This window comes from Mytilus edulis, chromosome 10, assembly GCF_963676685.1.
Source record: "Mytilus edulis chromosome 10, xbMytEdul2.2, whole genome shotgun sequence".
NCBI classification, from domain to species: domain Eukaryota; kingdom Metazoa; phylum Mollusca; class Bivalvia; order Mytilida; family Mytilidae; genus Mytilus; species Mytilus edulis.
Window position 1 is genome coordinate 48,424,090 of NC_092353.1, and position 20,095 is coordinate 48,444,184.

General features: G+C 32.5%; 1 protein-coding gene across 2 annotated transcripts; it reads right to left on the reverse strand.

The window, feature by feature from the left end:
- Positions 1–4,050: 4,050 nt before the first annotated feature.
- Positions 4,051–19,168, reverse strand: LOC139491346 (uncharacterized). Of its 2 annotated transcripts, XM_071278976.1 has the most exons (8): positions 19,044–19,168; positions 18,083–18,191; positions 15,431–15,554; positions 14,366–14,671; positions 13,128–13,240; positions 12,128–12,317; positions 8,043–8,132; positions 4,051–6,487 (listed from the first exon to the last, which is right to left on the reverse strand). In XM_071278976.1, exons 3-8 carry the CDS (start codon positions 15,510–15,512, stop codon positions 6,426–6,428), a joined length of 843 nt encoding a protein of 280 aa, XP_071135077.1. In that variant the 5' UTR covers positions 15,513–15,554; positions 18,083–18,191; positions 19,044–19,168; the 3' UTR covers positions 4,051–6,425. The 2 variants fall into 2 exon arrangements, with proteins under 2 accessions (XP_071135077.1, XP_071135079.1); XM_071278978.1 differs by lacking the exon at positions 18,083–18,191 and having other exon boundaries at positions 19,044–19,161.
- Positions 19,169–20,095: the final 927 nt, after the last annotated feature.

The window sequence follows — 20,095 nt, forward strand, 5'->3', positions numbered from 1 at the left end:
ATTGATGTTTAAAACGGGTCGATTATCTCAAAAATCAATAAAAGTATGGAGGACCAATGGACTTTTATGTTAAGTGTGTTTAGTCTTAAACTAAATGCTAGTAATTTTTAGTAACATTTTGTGCCTGCTATATTTACCATCAAATAAACAATCGACATGTCGTAACTAAGGAGTAAGCCGTCAAACTCACTTTCTAAAATCCTAAATAATGTTGTTTAAATGCAACAGAATCTAAACTGAAATATAATCTACCTACGTCATTTTAATTAGATATGATCCGAATTTGAAGCGTGCAATTTGTACAAGTAATGAAACATCCTTTCGCTTTAAATTTTCATTCGTAACAAAGTTTATCGAAATGTCAACAAAAGGGGGGATCTAATTGACCAATTCAATTCAAGTATTCATCGATGTGCAAATTAAATAAGAATAATTTACTTATGTTCTCTCTTTCATTTTATTTCAATACTTTTCTACTTATTTTGATATTTTTTTTATTTTGTTTATGTCTCCCTTTCATGAATGTGACCTACCGAATTAGACTATTTACCGGATTTGTTATCACGTAAGCAACACGACGGGTGCCACATGTGAAGCAGGATCTGCTTACTCTTCCGGAGCACTTGAGATCACCCCTAGTTTTTCGTGTTGCTTATTCTTTAGTTTTCTATCTTGTGTTACATTGTATGTGTTCTATTGTTTGACCATTTGTCTTCTTTTATTTTTAGCCAGGCGTTGTCAGTTTATTTTCGTTTTATGAGTTTGACTGTCCCTTTGGTATCTTTCGTTCCTCTTTTTTTTAAACTGTGTATATATATGATATTCTTATAAATTGGAAGGGTTATTTATCATTATGCAATTTGAAATTCAATACTAGTTCTAAAAACAAACTGTAACCGTCGTATCAGCAACTTTTCTGTCATGTTTTTCATAAGAAAACAAGTAGTTGACCATTGTTGACAGTACATTACACAGTATACATGTAATATTGTCCATATTAAATTGATAAACCTTAAAAAAAGACTGTTAGTTTAACTATATATTTTTGTATACATGTTTAAACATTAACAAATGTAGGAGACAGTGAAAAACTAACAATAAATATTGATTCCGTTACCATTAAATTAAAATCAAAATCAATATTTGTATATAAATACGCAATCATGGTTCTACAATCTATTGATATCTGCATCTTGAAATGGCACAACGTCATGTTGACTGTAACTGATTGTTAATGACGTTTTTTGGTAGATACATTGAATGTTGGATGTTTACTGGTTGATATATTTGTCCCAGATTGATAACTTTTTAGTAACTGCCAAATATTTTAAATCTTTACATAGTGCCTTTATACTTTTTCGATTCCACGTCCCGTCTGTTTTTTGTGATATATATTTTTCTTTTCAACTGATAAGTATAGTCTGTTCTTATGGTTTTTTTTTTATTTCATGACTATATATTGTTATGGAAAGTTCCCATCTAATTCGAGTACCATAAGATAGAAAAAATAAAACATGAAAATGAAAGAAGTATGCAAATAATGATAAAAGAATTAAGCAGACGCTGCTGTAACATTCTAAACACAATGAACAGAATGGGAACGTTGAAATTAATTCTTGTGAAATAGTATTTAGTTCTCGAGGTTGTTTAATAGACGTAGGTTAAAATATAAATTAAATTTAGTATCCTTTACAGTTTATTTTGAAGTTTAAAGGATAGATGGGGTCAACGTAGACAATGAAGTTTGATTTATTAAGAAAAGACGTTATCTCTATACCTGAAAATAAAGTTTGAAATTATTGCTATCTTAGTTTCCTTCTAATTTTTCTTGTTTTTGAAGTTTGTATGTAAACGCTGCTTAACGAAATAAACCAAACCAATTGAAAACAAGTTGCATTTCAATATAGGTAATGATATTCCGTGGAAAATTGTGATAATCGTAGCAGCTAAGTTGACGTATGCAATTTCAATCATATCAATTCAGTTGGACATTCAGATAAAACGTGATCTAAATCAAAGTAATTGTATAATATCTGTGATTTGAAAATTATCAAACGAGTCATCGTTATCGACAATAATCTGCTGTTAAAGTTGTTAAAGAAATATCGCTGGTCACAATACCTTCCCGTGAATAATTGTGTAGACCTATATCGATATTTTCAAGGACACTTACAAAAAAATGTACCTCATATAGTAAGAGTATTCATTAGATTAATGGGCAATATTTTATTTGTTAAAATATTATATAAAAAAGATCGTGACACAGACATAGGACTGTTATTGATTTCCTCATAAATGCATATTTATCATTTATACTACGTTATAAATTTCGTATCCGCCGGTGCTTGTTTCTTCTCTATAAAACTCATCGAGGGCACTTGAACCAAAATATTCGTAGGCTCCATTTTACGACGACTTTGAAGTGAAACACAAACAAAAGATCTAACATTAGTAAATCATATTTAATCTGAGAAAAAAATTTAATCCTGACATCTTAAGAAAAGTCTGAACAATAATTTTTCAGACTATTCGACTGCGGTTAATCCATTAATTTTTAGATTATTCGCTTGATATCAAATATGTTTTCTTCGGTAGCTTTCCAAATAATTCAGGAGATTTTGATGTGAACTAGTAAATGACAAGATACTGAAAAATTTGAAAATTAACATCTTTATGTTTTTGAGTTACAAATTTAGGTACGACGTCCATTTTCATAGTACTAGAATATTTTTATTAGGGGCCAGCTGAGTTGACGATCTATTGGTGACCTTCGGCTGTTATCTTCTCCTTTGTCGGGTTTTTGTCTCTTTGACATGTTCCCTATTTCCATTCTCAATTATATTATTGTCTTTTTGTTGTTGGGATGTAGATATATACACGGCTACGTCCACTCTTTGTTTTTGTTAGATGTATTTTGCTTATCCATCTGCTGAATTAAGCCTGTCTAACTGATTTGTATAGAGATCTTAGGTTGTACTGTTACACCGCTATCCTATGTTAGGGGTATAATGGGATCCAGCTCATAATGTTGACCCCACCACATTATATATGTTTGTGCTTATTCAAAAACGAGATGTTGTCATGACACGGGTTATGTTCTTCTCATATATGTTATGATGGTATGATACTAAACCCCTAACGGGAAGGATTGTGCCTGATATTCATATGATGAAATCATAATCTTTCAATCAGTTTAATTGAAGTCTGGAGCTGGCATGTCAGTTAACTGCTAGTAGTCTGTTGTTATTTATGTATTATTGTTATTTTGTTTATTTTCTTTGGTTACATCTTCTAACATCAGACTCGGACTTCTCTTGAACTGAATTTTAAATGTGCGTACTGTAATGCGTTTACTTTTCGACATTGGCTAGAGGTATAGGGGGCGGGTTGAGATCTCATAAACATGTTTAACCCCGCCGCATTTTTGCGCCTGTCCCAAGTCAGGAGCCTCTGGACTTTGTTAGTCTTGTATTATTTTAATTTTAGTTTCTTGTGTACAATTTGGAAATTAGTATGGCGTTCATTGTCACTGAACTAGTATATATTTGTTTAGGGGCCAGCTGAAGGACGCCTCCACGTGTTGGAATTTCTCGCTACATTGAAGACCTATTGGTGACCTTCTGCTGTTGTTTTGTCTATGGTCGGGTTGTTGTCTCTTTGACACATTCCCCATTTCCATTCTCAATTTTATTGTCTAAAGTCAGGAGCCTGTAATTTAGAGGTAGTCGATTGTTGCTGTGTTACATATTTATTTTCGTTTTTTTTTGTTTTTTTGGTCCATTAGTTAGGCCGTTTGTTTTCTCATATCATTGTTTTACATTTGTCATTTCGGGGCTGTTAAAGTTGACTATGCGGTTAGGGTTTTGCTCATTGTTATAGACAGTAAGCTTAAGGTTACCTGTAGTTGTTAATTACTTTGTCATTTTGTCTCTTGTGAAGAGTTGTCTTAATGGCAATTATACCACTTTGTTTTAAACTTACTGACCACAAGCAAATTCTATTTACAGTACTAAATTTCCCGTAGTGGATAAATAAATAAAATATTTAAAAAAAGAATAAATGATTTATTAGGTTAATAATGAGATTTTTCTAAAAGTGTTTTCTCTGTAAATTGCCGTATTTATATTATTACTTCAATTTCCGTTCTACATAGCAATGCAAAACTTAACGAAAACATTCGGGTTATGTTCTTCTCATACTGGTTCTATTTTTATGCCTAACGGGAGGGATTGCGCTTGATTTTGATATGATGAACACATAATTTTCTAATCAGTTTAATTAAGGTCTGGAGCTAGCACTACAGTAACTGATAGTAGTTCTTTGTTAATTTTTGTACTATTGTCATTTTCTTTAGTTTATTTTGTTACCTTTTCTAACAGTGTGTACTTGGACTTCTTATAAACTCCGTTTTACTGCATGCATTGCTCTGTGTTTGTTTTTGCTACATTGGCTAGAGGTATATGGTGGGCCTCCATTATAAGTGGACTAGTACACATTTGTGTTTATGGACGAGCTGACGCACGCCTTTGGCATTTTATGGTGCGGGATTTTCTCCCCGTTCTGAAGACCCATTGGTGGTCATCGGTTGTTTTTTACTCTTTGGTCGGTTTGTTGACTCTGACATATTCTCAATTGTATTTAAAGTATAATTATCATATCATTTAAACATACTTTAGCTAAAACTAAATAAGAATAAGCGTGAGCAGCAAACAATAGCTCTTATACCAATTATAACGTCAAAAAAGAATTAAAAAAACAATCTTTTAAACTTATCGACGGAAAGTAGAGCAAATTTTTGCAAATTCAAACATGTAATGAAAACAACAAAGGTACAAAACCATACAAATATTTTCTATTTATAGTTAATGAATATTTTATACAAAAATATCTTGATTAATTAATAACATGTTTAACATTTTGCATGTTTCGTGTCTTCAAATTGTACTTTAATCATAATGAGGTATATTTAAAAAAAAAACACAGTTGGTTATCATTTGACTAATCAGTAGCACTCAAATCAAAACAGTCAGAAATCCAAATCAAGTACGAAAATGACGAGTATAAAGAACCGAAATTTTCAAATAACAAAAAATACGTTTTCGGCAACCTGTGCCTGGGAGGAAAAACTCAAAATGCTTAATAGTTCAAAGGGACAACGACAAACTAATTTATAGTAAAGAGGTTCACCTGTGGTTCTGCATATGACAAGTAATATATATTTTCATAATTCGAGTTGTCTTCTGTAATCAAGAAAAGCGGACTGATTTTGGATACAACCTTTTTTGAACGACAGAGATTTTAAAGGGATGACTTTCCGATTGGGAACTATTGTTTCAAAGATATCACTATAGGAAGAAAATGTTCTAAAATATCGATTCAACAAATATAGAGGTACACAGACGCAGTTGCTGTAAGAAATTGAAAGATTAGACCCTAAACTTATTATCGGTTTTCATTTGTAAATCGAGATATGAAGCAAACTTCACTGTATCTGATATCAAGTTCAAAATCAATCTAATTTAATTGTCCCTGAAAATACGTCCCTTGTCTTAAATGTTTGTTGAACAGACGAAAACAGAAAAAAATAAAAGAAATTTAAAAGAATGCATATACCTTCAAACCCTTTCATCGCGGACTCATTCAGTTTTAGAATAAAACCAACACTCATAGTCGGACCTCAATATCACTGATTTACGAAAAGGAAATTAAGCAAAAGATATGAAGTAAAAAACAAAACGTTCATCTTTTAAACAGGTTTCATTTTCAAAGTGTAGGTAAGAGGTTTTTTTAATTTATGACAATTATGGTTCGAACAAGGAAAACTAGAACAAAGGTCGTCGAATGACGTTCATTTCATTGTGTATGGTGACAAATTAAAATCGTTAGTTTAGCTACATATGTTCAAAGTGGGCAATCTTTGGCAATTTATGATGATTGTTTGAAAACAAATAAATATGAAACAAAGAAACACAAAAAGGCATATAGACCAAGCATATTACTGTGAATTCATTAATATTCGTTGGATACTAATTTTCATGGATTTCGTGGGTACAGGAAAACCACGTATTCAAATATTCAACAAATTACAAATTTTACAAAGGAATATGTGCATATTTTGTCAAAACCACGAAATTAAATATCCACGAATGTGTAAGTTTTCCTCAAACCTCGAAAATTGGTACCCACGAAAATAAGTGAATACACAGTAGCTGAAATTTAAGACAAGAATGGAAAAAATGTACCATAGCACAATTACACAATGACGTGAAGTACAGAGCCACGTCATATGTATCAAAGAAACGCCTTAATGTATATAGACAAAGCCATTAGCAAAAAAGAGAGACAAGAGTACACATTTTTTTACATTTATAATTTTTACAGTACGACGGCTGATATCTTTCCTTGTATATTAAAAGCTCAACTCTCTAAACGCTGCTGGCTTGGATTTTTCCTCTGCATATGCAAGCGTTCTTAATGTATGTTATATCTGTAAGTAAATAATATATTACGATATAATAAACACTCCTCATAAAAACTCTAACAGCACTGGCATCGACCAAGTGGTTGCAAATTAACTCATCATAGATACCAGTATCAAAATTTTATATTGGCACCAGACGCGCATTACGTCTATAAATTAAAGACTCATCTGTGACGCTTGGATTATAAAAAGTTAACAAGTCCAAAAAAGTTCGAAGTTTAAGAGCATTGAGGACCAAAACGTTTTGTCAAATATCGCTAAGGCAGTCTATTCCGGAAGGAAATATGCCTTGAAATGTGAAACATTCAAAATTTTGTAAACAGTTGATTTATATGTATACTCATATCATTTATAACTCATGTCAACACAAGTGCTGACCACTTGGTTGGTGATTCCTGTGAGGAATAAAAACTCAACCAGCAGTGACATTGACCTAGTGACTGTAACTCAACTCATTATAAATACCAGGATTGGAATTTTGTATTTGCACCAGACGCGCGTTTCGTCTACCAAGATGCATCAGTGACACTCGAGAAAAAGCTTGAGAAGGCCAAATAGAAGTACGAATTTGAAGAGCATTGTGGACCGAACATTCCTAAACCTTTTACAAAATTCAGCTAAAGTAATCTAATCATGAAGTAGACAAGCCGTAACAGTTAACTTATACTTATGACCATATCAATGATGATTCATGTCAACACAGAAGTGCAGACTTTTGAGCTGGTGATACCCTCGGGGAATAACACTCTATCAACAGTGGCATCGACCTAGTGGTTGTTAAAAAAACCTCATCATAGATACCAGGATTGGGATTTTGTATTTGCGTCAGACGCGCGTTTCGTCTACCAAGATCCATCAGTGACACTCGAAACGGAGGTTGAGAAGGCCAAATAGAAGTACGAATTTGGAGAGCATTGAGGACCGAAAATTGCTAAACCTTTTACCAAATACAGATAAAGTAATCTAATCATGAAGTACATAATCCTTGGTATTTCGAAAAAAAAAAAGTTTTGTAAACAGTTAATTTATAATTATGACCATAGCAATGATAATTCATGTCAACACAGAAGTGCTGACTACTGAGCTGGTGATATCCTAGGTGAATAAAAACCCCACCAGCAGTCGCATCGACAATGTGGTTGTAAATAAACTCATTGTATATACAAGGATTGAAATTTTGAATTTGTTTCAGTTGGCGTTTCATCTTCAACAGTCTTGTCAAATACAGCTACGGGTATGTATGATGGTTTATAAAATGATGGGTGTTCTTTTAGAAATCAGTTGAGCAGTATCTTCTGTTTTTTGTTGTGGTTGTGATTGCTTAGTTTCTTGGTTGCAACAACTACTTTCTTTACTATTTTTAATGTGACGTAATAATTACACGTAAGATAAAACCTGACATCACAATTTATTACAGTCCAAAATCAGAAGCCTCTTGTATGATTTTCTTTATTTTAGTTCTTTGAATGCCTTGGAGTTTAGTTTGACGTTCATTTTCATTGTACAAGTACACATTTTTGTATTGGGGGCATTTTTATGTATGATAATATCTAAAACTTACTACAGCTATATCGGTGGAATATCATCCAAATTATTGAAGCAATTGTGATTATGACACCGGTTACAATAAGGACAGGAATAATGTAGTTACCTGAAATATTTATCAAAAGCAGATATTTTAACGATTCATATTTATATGTGTGTAAGTGGATCTCTGAAACATTTTTTTTTTAAACTGTAATTAATCGGATGTTTTAATACGTTTTATTTAAATGTTGTGTTCGAAGTATAGTATCTGAAACAGAAAAAAAGAAAATATCAATTAGTCAGAATTAATTTTAAAATATTTCCTCACACTTGCATTGAAAAAGAAATGTCATATATAGTTATTGCCCTGAACACATTTACAAAACAATACAATAGTTGTATTAGACATCTTTATATATAGGTTATTCCCAATCGTTTGAACTTTCGATGAGTTTCATAAGTAGAATAAATGCAGAAAAAAATTACCTTATCTCTTAATACCTCAAAACTGCATTTGGCCTACATATCTTTAATCATAATGAAAACATGTAGTCATAACTATAACACCTGTCTACATAATGATAAAAGAACATCCTGAAAGTAATGCATTTTCTAATTTTGAGTTAAAGTGCTAAACAATATAATTAGCTTGCGGTTATACTCTCGACGGAACAAAGAAAGAACCATTTCCCTCCTCTTCTTATTTTCATATGATTCAAATTTCCATCAGACACTTGTTAAAAACAAGAAGATCAAAGAAGCCAGATCATTTAATTTTACTTTCAGATATATAGATAATGTTTTTCCATTAACAATTCAAATTTTTCTGATTGAGTTCCATTGATATATCCCCCAGAACCTGAACTTAAAGAATCAACAGACACGGCTTCCTCCGTCTAATTTGAAACCTATACCTCAAAATTGACATACACGGCAATCTCAGTACCAGAATCTATAATAAACGAGACAAATTATCCCCACCTTAGTAGCAATATGCCAACTTCTCCTGCATATGGAATATACATTTCCCAACTTATTCGGTATTCAAGAACTTACAGCTCCTACTCAGACTTTGTTAAACGTCACCAGTGTTTGAGCAGAAAGTTGATGAACCAGTGCTACATGTATGTCAAAGAACGTCTCGTCATTTTTCTAAAAACATTCATCGGTAGGTATCAAGATACCATGTTGATAAATAATCCGCATTAAGAAAAAAATACGCGATGGTCTTGAAGTATAGATTCTGGATTGTTTATCATCTTAATAATGTGTTATACTATTCTCTTATTTGTCTTCATGAATATTAAGTTAACTGTTTAGTCTGTTTTCATTCTTATCCGTTTTTACTTGCACATCCTGTCATTGGGGTTTTGTTCTATTATAATTCTCGTATTCTTGTCTTTTATTAAAGTGCTTTTGTATATATGTTATTTCGTATTTCTTTGATACATTTAACGTAGCTCTGTACTTATTCATTTCGTTATTGTGCTCTGGTAAAACATTTCTGCATTCGTGTCTTTCATGTTTGCTATTGTACTTTTCTTTATACCTTTTTATACTTCTTTGGTACATATATGGCGTGGTACTGCACCTATACATCTTGTATTATGGTAAGTTTGTATATTCTTGTCTTTGAAAATAAACTCATCATAGATACCAGGATTAAAATTTGATATTTACGTCAGAGGCGCGTTTCGTCTTCAAAAGATTTATATATTTATATAGTTAAAAGGCCAAATAAAGTACAAAGTTGAAGAGCATTGTACACCATAAATGTCTTAAAATTCTTGCCATATACAGCTAAGGTAATCTATTCCTGAGGTAGAAAAGTCTTAGTATTTCAAAAATTCTAAGTTTTGTTAAAGGTTTATTTATTATTATGAACATATCAATGATAACTCAAGTCAACACAGAAATGCTGACTACTGGGCTGTTAATTCCCCCGGGGGAATAAATCTCAACCAGCAGTGGCATCGAGCCAGTGGTTGTAAATAAACTCATCATAGATACCAGAAATAAAATTTTATTTCTACGCCAGACGCGAGGTTTCGTTTACAAAAGACTCATCAGTGACACTCCAATTTTGCTAATTTGCTTGTTCTATATGTCATTTTGTGCTTCGTTGTTACATACTTGTTAGTTTTTATAGTGATTAAGAAAAGAACACAATGTTGACTGCTGTCCTTATGTTAACACTTAACCTATTATGTCTGTTTATTTTGTTTGCACATGGTTGTCAATATAATGAAACTTGTTGCGACAGTCAAACAAGTGTGAGGTTTAACTAGCTTTAGGTTTAATCCACCCTTTTTACACAAGAAAATGCTTGACCATAGTCAGGAAAATGAAAATTGGTATCAATTCCTTTGATGTGTTTGAGCTTTTGATTTTGTCATTTGATTAGGGACTTTTCTTTTTGAATTTTCCTCGGAGTTCAGTATTTTTTATTTTACTTTTTCCGACTCAATAAGCTTCATTTTTTTCATGGTTTTTTCAATTCACTTCTAATTTTCAACTGACACTGTACTTCAGGGTTTCCCCTGGGTCAATTATTTCTTTCGCCACCTCTTTCGCCAAAACAATATATTTTTCGCCACTTTATTATTTTTTTCCCAAGTAACATAAATATATTTTTCGTTTGAAATTTACCTTTTTTTCTACCCCCCCCCCCCTTTCCCTTAATTAAGATGATTTTGTGCCATAGTGTCTATGATTATTCTCTCAAACTTATTTTAGAGTCTACATTTGAATGAATAAACACTAAACATTTACTTTAAAACAACAGAATTTTTTTTAACTTAGTAAAAGGGAAAAATTTTCATTGTATTTTAAACAACTTTTCTAAATTTCTAAATGAGGGGGCAACTATACTTTTAATAATGAAGAAGATATAAGTCCTGGAATATAACATAATTAATGGACATATTTTGATAATATAGTACCAGTATAGTTCGTAGTAGGGAAAGTTTCTTTAAAAGAAAAATACTGATGTGCCCTTTTGTACTAAGAAGTGGCTTTTACAACAAAACAAAAGCTTGTCTCACATGAAATTGATCCCTCATTTCATGTGTAGTCATTACGTTGAAGAGTTACTCTCATTCGAGGGGTTGTTCTAAACCTTTGGATTGATTTCTTCATAACGACAGTTTTCTTTTCTTGACCATCGTAAATGAAAAAGTTGAGACGTAAAACTATGTCTGAAACACGTGTGTCACTAAAACGACTTTAAAGTAGTCTCCCTAATCAATAACTTATATTAAAGTCAAAGGATAATTTAAATTTTTAATCAGAGATTTTTCTTGCTTTTGAACATTTTTTGTCACAACAGCTTTCTTTGCTAAACTATCTTTAAAAGGAGAGGCGACGTCAAAAGTTTGCTTCAAACACGTGCGTCGCAAAGTGGTAAATAAATTATGTATATGACATTTAGCGGAAGCTAATTAAGCATATCATTATGTCAAACAATTCAATCAACACCTTTATTAATTAGTCCTTTGTTGTCGATAGGTATAAAATGCAATCAGCTGATTATTGATTTTCTGTCCAAATCTTAATGAGGTCAAGGTGAATTCCGAGTATTGTCTGATCGGGTAAAGTCCAAGAAACTCGAAAAAAGTAAATAAACAAGATGGAGGAAAATATATCGTTATATATATATTTCTGTCGCCAAATTCTTTCGCCAATGACGAATTTTAATCGCCACAATCATTATTTTTTCGCAAATTGCCAGCGGAAACCCTGCTGTACTTATTGTGTGCTGTATTCCTGTCGCGTATTGTCATTTTGGCAGTATTTTTACGTTGCCGTATTGGCGGTAAGTTTGGATGGCCGTGGGGCAAGGTTCAGCTCACAATGTTTTTCTTGACATGTCTTGTGCCAAGTCAGGAATATGGCAGTGGTTGCCAAGTGGCCCGTTTCTGTTTATGTTGGCGTCTGTGTTTGTAGCAGTCAGTGTTTTTGCTGTTCCGTTGTTTGTCTCTTATGATTGATGTCTTTCCTTTTTGTTTTGGTGTTTGACCCGGATTTGTGTCAGTTAAATGGGTTTATGCCTACTGATCTGCGGTAAACTGCTATTGCCTTTATTTACTTCTGGTAAAAAAATGATATTAAATTACATACTTTTACAATGCATGTTGTTGTTTATCTTCCTTGCAACCTCGTATGTTTTTTGTCCTAGACGACAAACAATAGTAACTTTGTTGTCACACATTTTTCCTACTGCGTTAATGATATATTTAGCATTTATCTCTTTGTACTTAAATTTAAAATAACCTCCTGGGACATAAAGGACGACTTTCTGAACAATTTCCTGAAAAATAAAGGAAAATCACAATATGGAGTTCCCATGAAGTTTTCATTAGGAAAATAAGGGGTCGTAAACAAAATTCTACTCTTTTAATCGTTTTGACCTTTTAAATAAGACTTATCGCCGAGTTTGTTATACAATTCGCAACACAACAGGAGCCAAATAAGTACCACGATTAGCTTACCATTCCGGAGCAATCTGAGATCGCCCTAGTTTGTTGTGGGTGCCTGTTGTTGAGGCTTGTGTTTTCTATCTGTAGACATTTTGTCTTTTTTATCGGTGTTCTTTTTTGCCAGGGCATTGTCAGTTCGTTTTCGACATTCAAGTTTGACTATTCATTTAGCGCATACATAATGTGGTGAGATTTATAATGTTTGTAATCCCTTATCCTTTCTCTTACCTAGTAAATCAATGTATTTTGCATTATAACTTTTCTGCTCAAATACAAACCGAAATATTGTAAAAAAGGGAGGTTTCTTTTCAAAGTTCATTAATAAAATAAAATATTTGCTAGTTTGTGCTTAAATAAAAATACTTCTATCATTTGTTTAGATGTATATACATGTATATTGATATTCTTTTAGGCAATTTGTTTTATGTTTTATATTTCTAGTACCATATTGCACCAAAAATATCCATTTTATATTAAATTAAAAAAAATGTAATGATTCAAAACTGTCTTCAAAAGCAGAATTTGTACAGTACATGGATAATATATAGCTTCAATATTTAGCTTGTAGTAATCTAATTTGAATAAAGTAAAGCAGGGGAAATTGGCACTACCTAATATGTGTACCATATACATTAGCTTACCCCCGAAATCACAGTACAATTGGGAATTGGGAAAACATTTTCCATTTTAACACTTCCTCTAATGATTCCTCTATCAATGTGTACCTTTGATGCAGAAAATAACGATGGATAGTCTACAATGCAAATATTCATACCCTTAAAACAACTGTTAATTGCTTAGAATTGCAAAATTATATACAAATGAAAAATGTGTGTCAGTTTTATAAGACAAAATCATATGTATATAATATAAAAATGCCTTCATTAGGGCAACATTAATTTACCGCGTTCAAATTTCATAAATTTATTCCGAGAATCCATCAAAGTAATAAAATGAAAACTGGGTGAATCGCATGCACCGAAAAAGGAGAGAAAATAACAAATAAATACCTAACACTGCAAAAATATGTTGTAAGTGATTTAGACATAGACATATTTGTTATGATGATTGTATATGATATGTAGTGTCCATGTCAGTCGTTCATCTTCTCTATTGGCATATTTTTGTGTATGAAGAAGACCAGTTTTAATGAAGTTCGTAGTTTGATAAACGCCATATGATGATGCAGAAGGCATTTTACTGCTAAGAATTGGGAAGTTGACACCTGAAAAGTTGACATCATCTCTTGTGTCATTGATTAGAGTGAGAATTCGTTCATCTTCGTGCATATCGAGAAAAGTATATGAAGTACACCTTCTAGTTTCAAGTAGTACATTATTTTCTAGAACATTTTGGATATATAGGTTAGGCTGTAGAAAATTACACAATTGACAATCATTGTGTGGTGGCATTGAAAAATTTAGCTACTTGAAATTAAAGAACACTCTATCGGCCCAGTAGTCAGCACTACTGACATGCATCATCATTGATATGGTCATAATTATAAATTAACTGTTTACAAAACTTTGAATTGTGAAATACTAAGGATTTTCTTCCTCAGAACTAGATTACCTTAGCTGTATTTGGAAAAACTTTAAGGAATATTTGGTCTTTAATGCTCTTCAACTACGTACTTCATTTGGGCTTTTAAACCTTTTTTTCATTCGAGCATCACTGATGAGTTTCTGTAGACGAAACGCGCGTCTGACGCAAATACAAATTTCAATCCTGTAATCTATGAAGAGTGTGTCTACACAATACATCTTGTGTGCGACAAAACTTGTTAGGGCAAAACAGCGAAATTCGAGGTAATTTTAGTGAGATTTATTGTCGATGTCCGTGGTTGATGTCGTCATTTTCGTTTAAAATTTTTACTTACACAAATAATCACTTGGTGTGATACGTTTAGAAAATGTTTTAGCTCCACACGAATAAGTGTAAAGATTTTCCATGTCTTTTTCATTAAATCTAAAGATTTCCAAGTCATAGTTTCCACTGATGTTATTTGAAATCATCTTGTATTTATTCTTCCTATACGACTCTCCATTACTACAGATAACGCTGTTGCTTGGGCCAATACCCCATGCTTTCCGTATGATTGTATCGCAAATTTTTTCTGAAACATAGCATCTTAGAACGACACTATCACCGAAGATAATGGGGTCTGGTAATATCTCAAAAAACACTATAAAAAAGTAATAGCTTTTATAATTAAACAGTTGTATACGCACTCTTTGATAAATATATACTTAAAACGAAATAAATTTATTTATAAATAATGTAAAACTATGATTTACTATCAATACATTTGTAATAAGATATATGCTTGAGATCTGAACTTCTAGATTGAATGTGCTGAATGGTGTACAGTATATCATATAAATGAATATTGAAGTTTATCAATATGTATCGCTATTTTACAAAATTTTCCTTTGATCTTGCTGATTGGTTATTTTCTTTCTCAGCGGAGTCCAATGATATGAAACATTATCGCTAGAAAATAAGACCGCAGGTGCCCGTTATCAATAAATTAACAACTTCGTCATAGGTAAAATAGCGATAAACAGATTATCATTGGTCATCTCAACTCGATTGCTGTACAGACTAAAGCAAGAAAATTAATCTCGTTGAGATTATAATCAACGATAATCTATAAATATACGAGTCTGTATTAAGACCTTGCTTTAGAAAAGTGATAGACAAACAAATAGTGTGTGTAGGATAGGAGGAAATATTTTAACATATAGTAGCTTTTATACGAACCCTTCCAACTGTTGTCGTTTTTGGTCTTTAAGGTGCAGAGAAAGAAGTATTCTCTTTATATGTGACAACTCTTTAAAGCATGTTGTATTCGGATGTGCATGTATGCATTATCGGAAGTATTAGATAATTGCTCTATTTGTTTTATTGGCGCTTGTAAAATAAGCAAACAAAAGTAGGTTACCTGTTCTGTAAGATCCTTGAACAACGTACGAAAATGCAAGAGCTATCCATATGCATTTTGGCACTTGGTACGAACATGACATTGCTTGCTGTAAGGCTTATAGTGATTCATGCAGATAATTGTCCTGTCATAATATAGGATGTCACATAAATGAAAAAAATGAGTCAATTCCTTCAAACTATTTTTAAAAACCGGCAGAATTACTTTATAAGCAAGTTAGTCGCAAAGATTGTACATTACTCTTCAATCTGGAAGATGGCTGATACGGATTTTTTAGGTGAAGGCCGATATGGCTCTCCTATTTTTGTCATATTATTAGACCTATAGGCCCCGTGTATATGCCCCGCGCCGCATTTGATGCAAATCATTTATTAAGAAGAGAGCGCTTAAAACTTGATTTTAGATAGCATTGTCACCCAAATGTCTATCGATTGTTTTCAAAACCTTGAACCAACATGGCGGGGTCAACTTAATTTTGATAATAGTAAATGTAAACTCTGCATAAAACTTGATTTTACAAAATATCTTACAGCTTTGATTTAATTGACTTTCTAAACACATGTAACAGCATTTTATCTTACCTCCTATACATTTCCAGGAATATGATTGGTTAAAAGCGTCCGCGTGCAAACCGTGTATATTTGATATTAGGTTAGTAGGGAGGCGGGGCTTATCTCATACACGGTTAGTAGTGGAGTTACGTCCCTTTATAATCCTTATTAGGTAAGAAGGGGGAGGGGCTTATTTCATACACGGTTAGTAATGGTGTTATGTCGCTTTATAAAAAAACAAAACGGTACTAAGAAAAATCTTAAAAGTTCCAAAAGACGAAGAAATTGATGATTAAGATTGAAACAAATTCATAAAACACATTTAAACCTTATAAGTCGTTATTGTTGGCATCTGTTTTTGTAAGATCAATGGAAGTATTTTCTTAGTGCTAACAGTATTGAAGACTTGCTCATTTTGAGAATCACTAGTCTTAATTTCACACGTTAAGATAGTCGGTAAGATAAATTCGTTACATAGTGTGCTAGTGACGTAATACGGTATATATGGGGTCAGTAAATTCCATATGGGGATTCGAGCTTCGCTCTCACCCCATATGGAATTTACTGACCCCATATATACCGTATTAGGTCACTAGCACACTATGTAACTAATAATGTCTGTTACAAATATTTAAAATTTCATATTGTATTCATGTATTTAACAGTCTGGATACAATCATGTCCATCTATCAGAGGAGAAAATAGACAGAAAAAAAATATGTAATATATTAATGATATTTATTACCATAAATGTAACCGAAAACTTTCACAAGAAAGATAAAAGATTGATCTTTTTAGGGAATTCATCTACATTTCTTCTCATGGTGATAGAATATTAGAGGGGTCCTAAAAATTAGAAATTATACTATTTACACTGAGTACACTTTTTCACGTTCAGGTGTGTTTGAGTTTATTGTTTGTCCTGAATAAGCATCATCCAAACAAAATCATTTCGCTTCAGACCTACTATATTATACCTAAAATATCATAGTACACAGATATTAATCATGTGGGTCAAGTGAAGTATTTTAAAATTAGTCATAATAGAGTAAGTTTCACGTTTGAAAATCCAAAGGATTCGATTTTTATACAATGTGTATTCTTTGGGTTTATTTTTACTTTTATTCGTTTACTAGTTCTCAATTAAAAAATTAAAAAAAATGAAACATTTATTATTATCTATTGCTGTACTAACAAATTCGTTCAATCACAACCTTAAAATATTCACTAAAATTCCTTGACGACAGACTTTATCTCTGAATCTATAAATACATAACTTCAAGAATAAATCATTGTTTGTCTGTATTACCTATGGTAATTAATCTTAACGATCTTGAACAACTTATTCTGTATGTATGTGCCTGTCCCCCTGCAAGTCAGAGATTTATCGTAAGTACTATACAAACACCATTTGTGAGTATGGTCTTAAGGAAACGATGATAGTCCGTCGGAGGGGACGATAAATGGCTGCCCCGTGTTAATAGAGAGCCATACAACTTGCACATAAAAGACATCATTGTAGATTTCAAAAAAAGAGCAGGATAATGCCGCTACAAGGCAGAACTCGCACCCGCAAAGTGGAAAGGGATTAATATAAGTTGTAAAACTTGTTTCCCAATCCACCATAAATAAATATGTTTAAACAAAAACTGGATTGTTCATGACTTAACGATCAATCTCAATCTTAATCGTAATATTTTTTTGTGAAACCGACCTATGTTCATTGGTTGCTGTGTTACCGTTTTTTTACGTTCAATTTTTTGTACATTGATTAGGCCATTAGTTTTTTCGTGTGAATTGACAAGTGAGAACTTATCATACAATGGGCTGATAATCGACATGCGTCATCCTTATTATTGCATCGTTTTTTTCATGATTAAAAGATTAGGTGGTGTTTTGATAATTTTGATGAACTAAAATTCTGTCTGGTTATTATTGAGTTTAAATACAATGCAGTACATGTAGGTCTTTACGTTTCGCTAATAATAATTACAGGTTTATTATTTCAATACATGCATGTAGCTTTATTCATTTTGGCAATAAGCCATATCTAAATGTGTTGATTTGCAATATTTAATTCAATAATTTTTGATTAATTTACCTTAGTACAAGGATGCTAATTATTTCTAGAATGTTCAATGCATTTGAATTCAAACTTCCAACGATGACTTTTTGTGTATGTTACTGAAATTTCGACTGTATAACTAGACCTAAATATATATAAACAAGAATGTGTCCATAGTATACGGATGCCCCACTCGCACTATCATTTTACATGTTCAGTGGACAGTGGAATTGGGTCAATACTTAAAAGATCATATCATAGAGAACATGTGTACTAAGTTTCAAGTTGATTGGACTTCAACTTCATCAAAAACTATCTTGACCAAAAACTTTAACCAAAACTGTAACCTGAGCTTCGCACTATGTTTTTCTTTGTTCAGTGGACCGTGAAATTGGGGTCAAAACTTTAATTTGGCATTAAAATTAGAAAGATCATACCATGGGGAACATGTGTACTAAGTTTCAAGTTGATTGGACTGCAACTACATCAAAAACTACCTTGACCAAAAACTTTAACCTGAAGCGGGAAGAACGAACGCACGGAGGAACGGACGCATGGACGAACGGACGCACGGACGAACGGACGCACGGACGAACGGACGCACGGACGAACGGACGCACGGACGAACGACGGACGCACGGACGAACAGACGAACGAACGAACGGAGGCACAGACCAGAAAACATAATGCCCCTCTACTATCGTAGGTGGGGCATAAAAATATTTTACACCTTTTTTTGAAATTTCAAACAGAACTGTATTGACTTGGTAAAAGACGAACACATTTCTATATATTACACATACACAAGACTATATTTGTTTACAAATTTTGTTTATATCTTCTTTTGTCAGTTTGCAGTTAAAAAATAGCCACGCCAATCCCCCGTCTAGCACACAAAAATACAAAAAGATAAATGATCGATGAGTGTTTACAAGATATATACAATTACAATTTCATTTTAAAGAATTAGAATCTTCTAACTAAACTAAATACTTACGAGCGGCGCAATACGGCTGATGCAATGTATTACTGCGATATACTTTAAAACATAAATTCCGTATGAATTTCTGACCAACGATAGAACACGAGATTTTGACAAGTGACAAAATCGGTAAATCTAGTTTGGACTTGAAAAGATCCATCAATATATTTATATTCACTTAGCTATATACGCATAAATCTAATCTATGTATACATATATATATTCGTGTGTAAATTAATTTGTAACTACATGTATATATAATTATATAAAATTATAACTGATAAACTTATAAATAAATATCAATTAAACTACCTTATATTTAAAAATATTGTGTAATACTAAGTCACTGAGCTGTTTACAGTTGGGAAATACCCTGTATTTTTCAAAGAGAAAGGAGATATATAGTTTAATGATATAATTACAATCATAGAGGCCAGTGTAAATTCACTTTTTGTTAAATTTTACACTTTTACAGTTTATTCTTTTGTAGAAGCGTCACATTTTGTTTAACTACCGTTTTAGTTGGCTTGTGTCTGTTATATTTGTTTTTCGTAAATTGTTTTGTACACATGTAATACATTACATGTAAGTCGTTAATTTTCTTGTATGAATTGTTTAACATTTTCTCTAAAATGGGACGTTTATAAATACATATACACGTAGTTTGATTCACAGTATGGGTTTGTGTCATTGTTGAAGATCGTACGATAGCCTTTAATTGCCTATATCGTACCGCGGGTAAATTATCATGTTGTGATTGGTGTACGCCGTCACGAAGTGACCCATATGAATCCGTAGGGGGTTGTAAATTTCATAGTGGGTTCACGACGTCACGTCTACTTTTAATGGTAACGTCTTCTATTAATGTTGTTGTGTTTCATTGTTTATTGCTCTACAAAACATAGCAGAAAAAGTTCCGCGTGCGATATGCGTTAAATTCTTTATACGGTTCACTACTTACCTCCTACGAACCATAGAGGGTGAATAAAATCCATAGGAGATTCGGCCTTTGACCTCACCTCCTATGGATTTTACTAAGCTTCTATGGATCCGTAGGGGGTCAATAG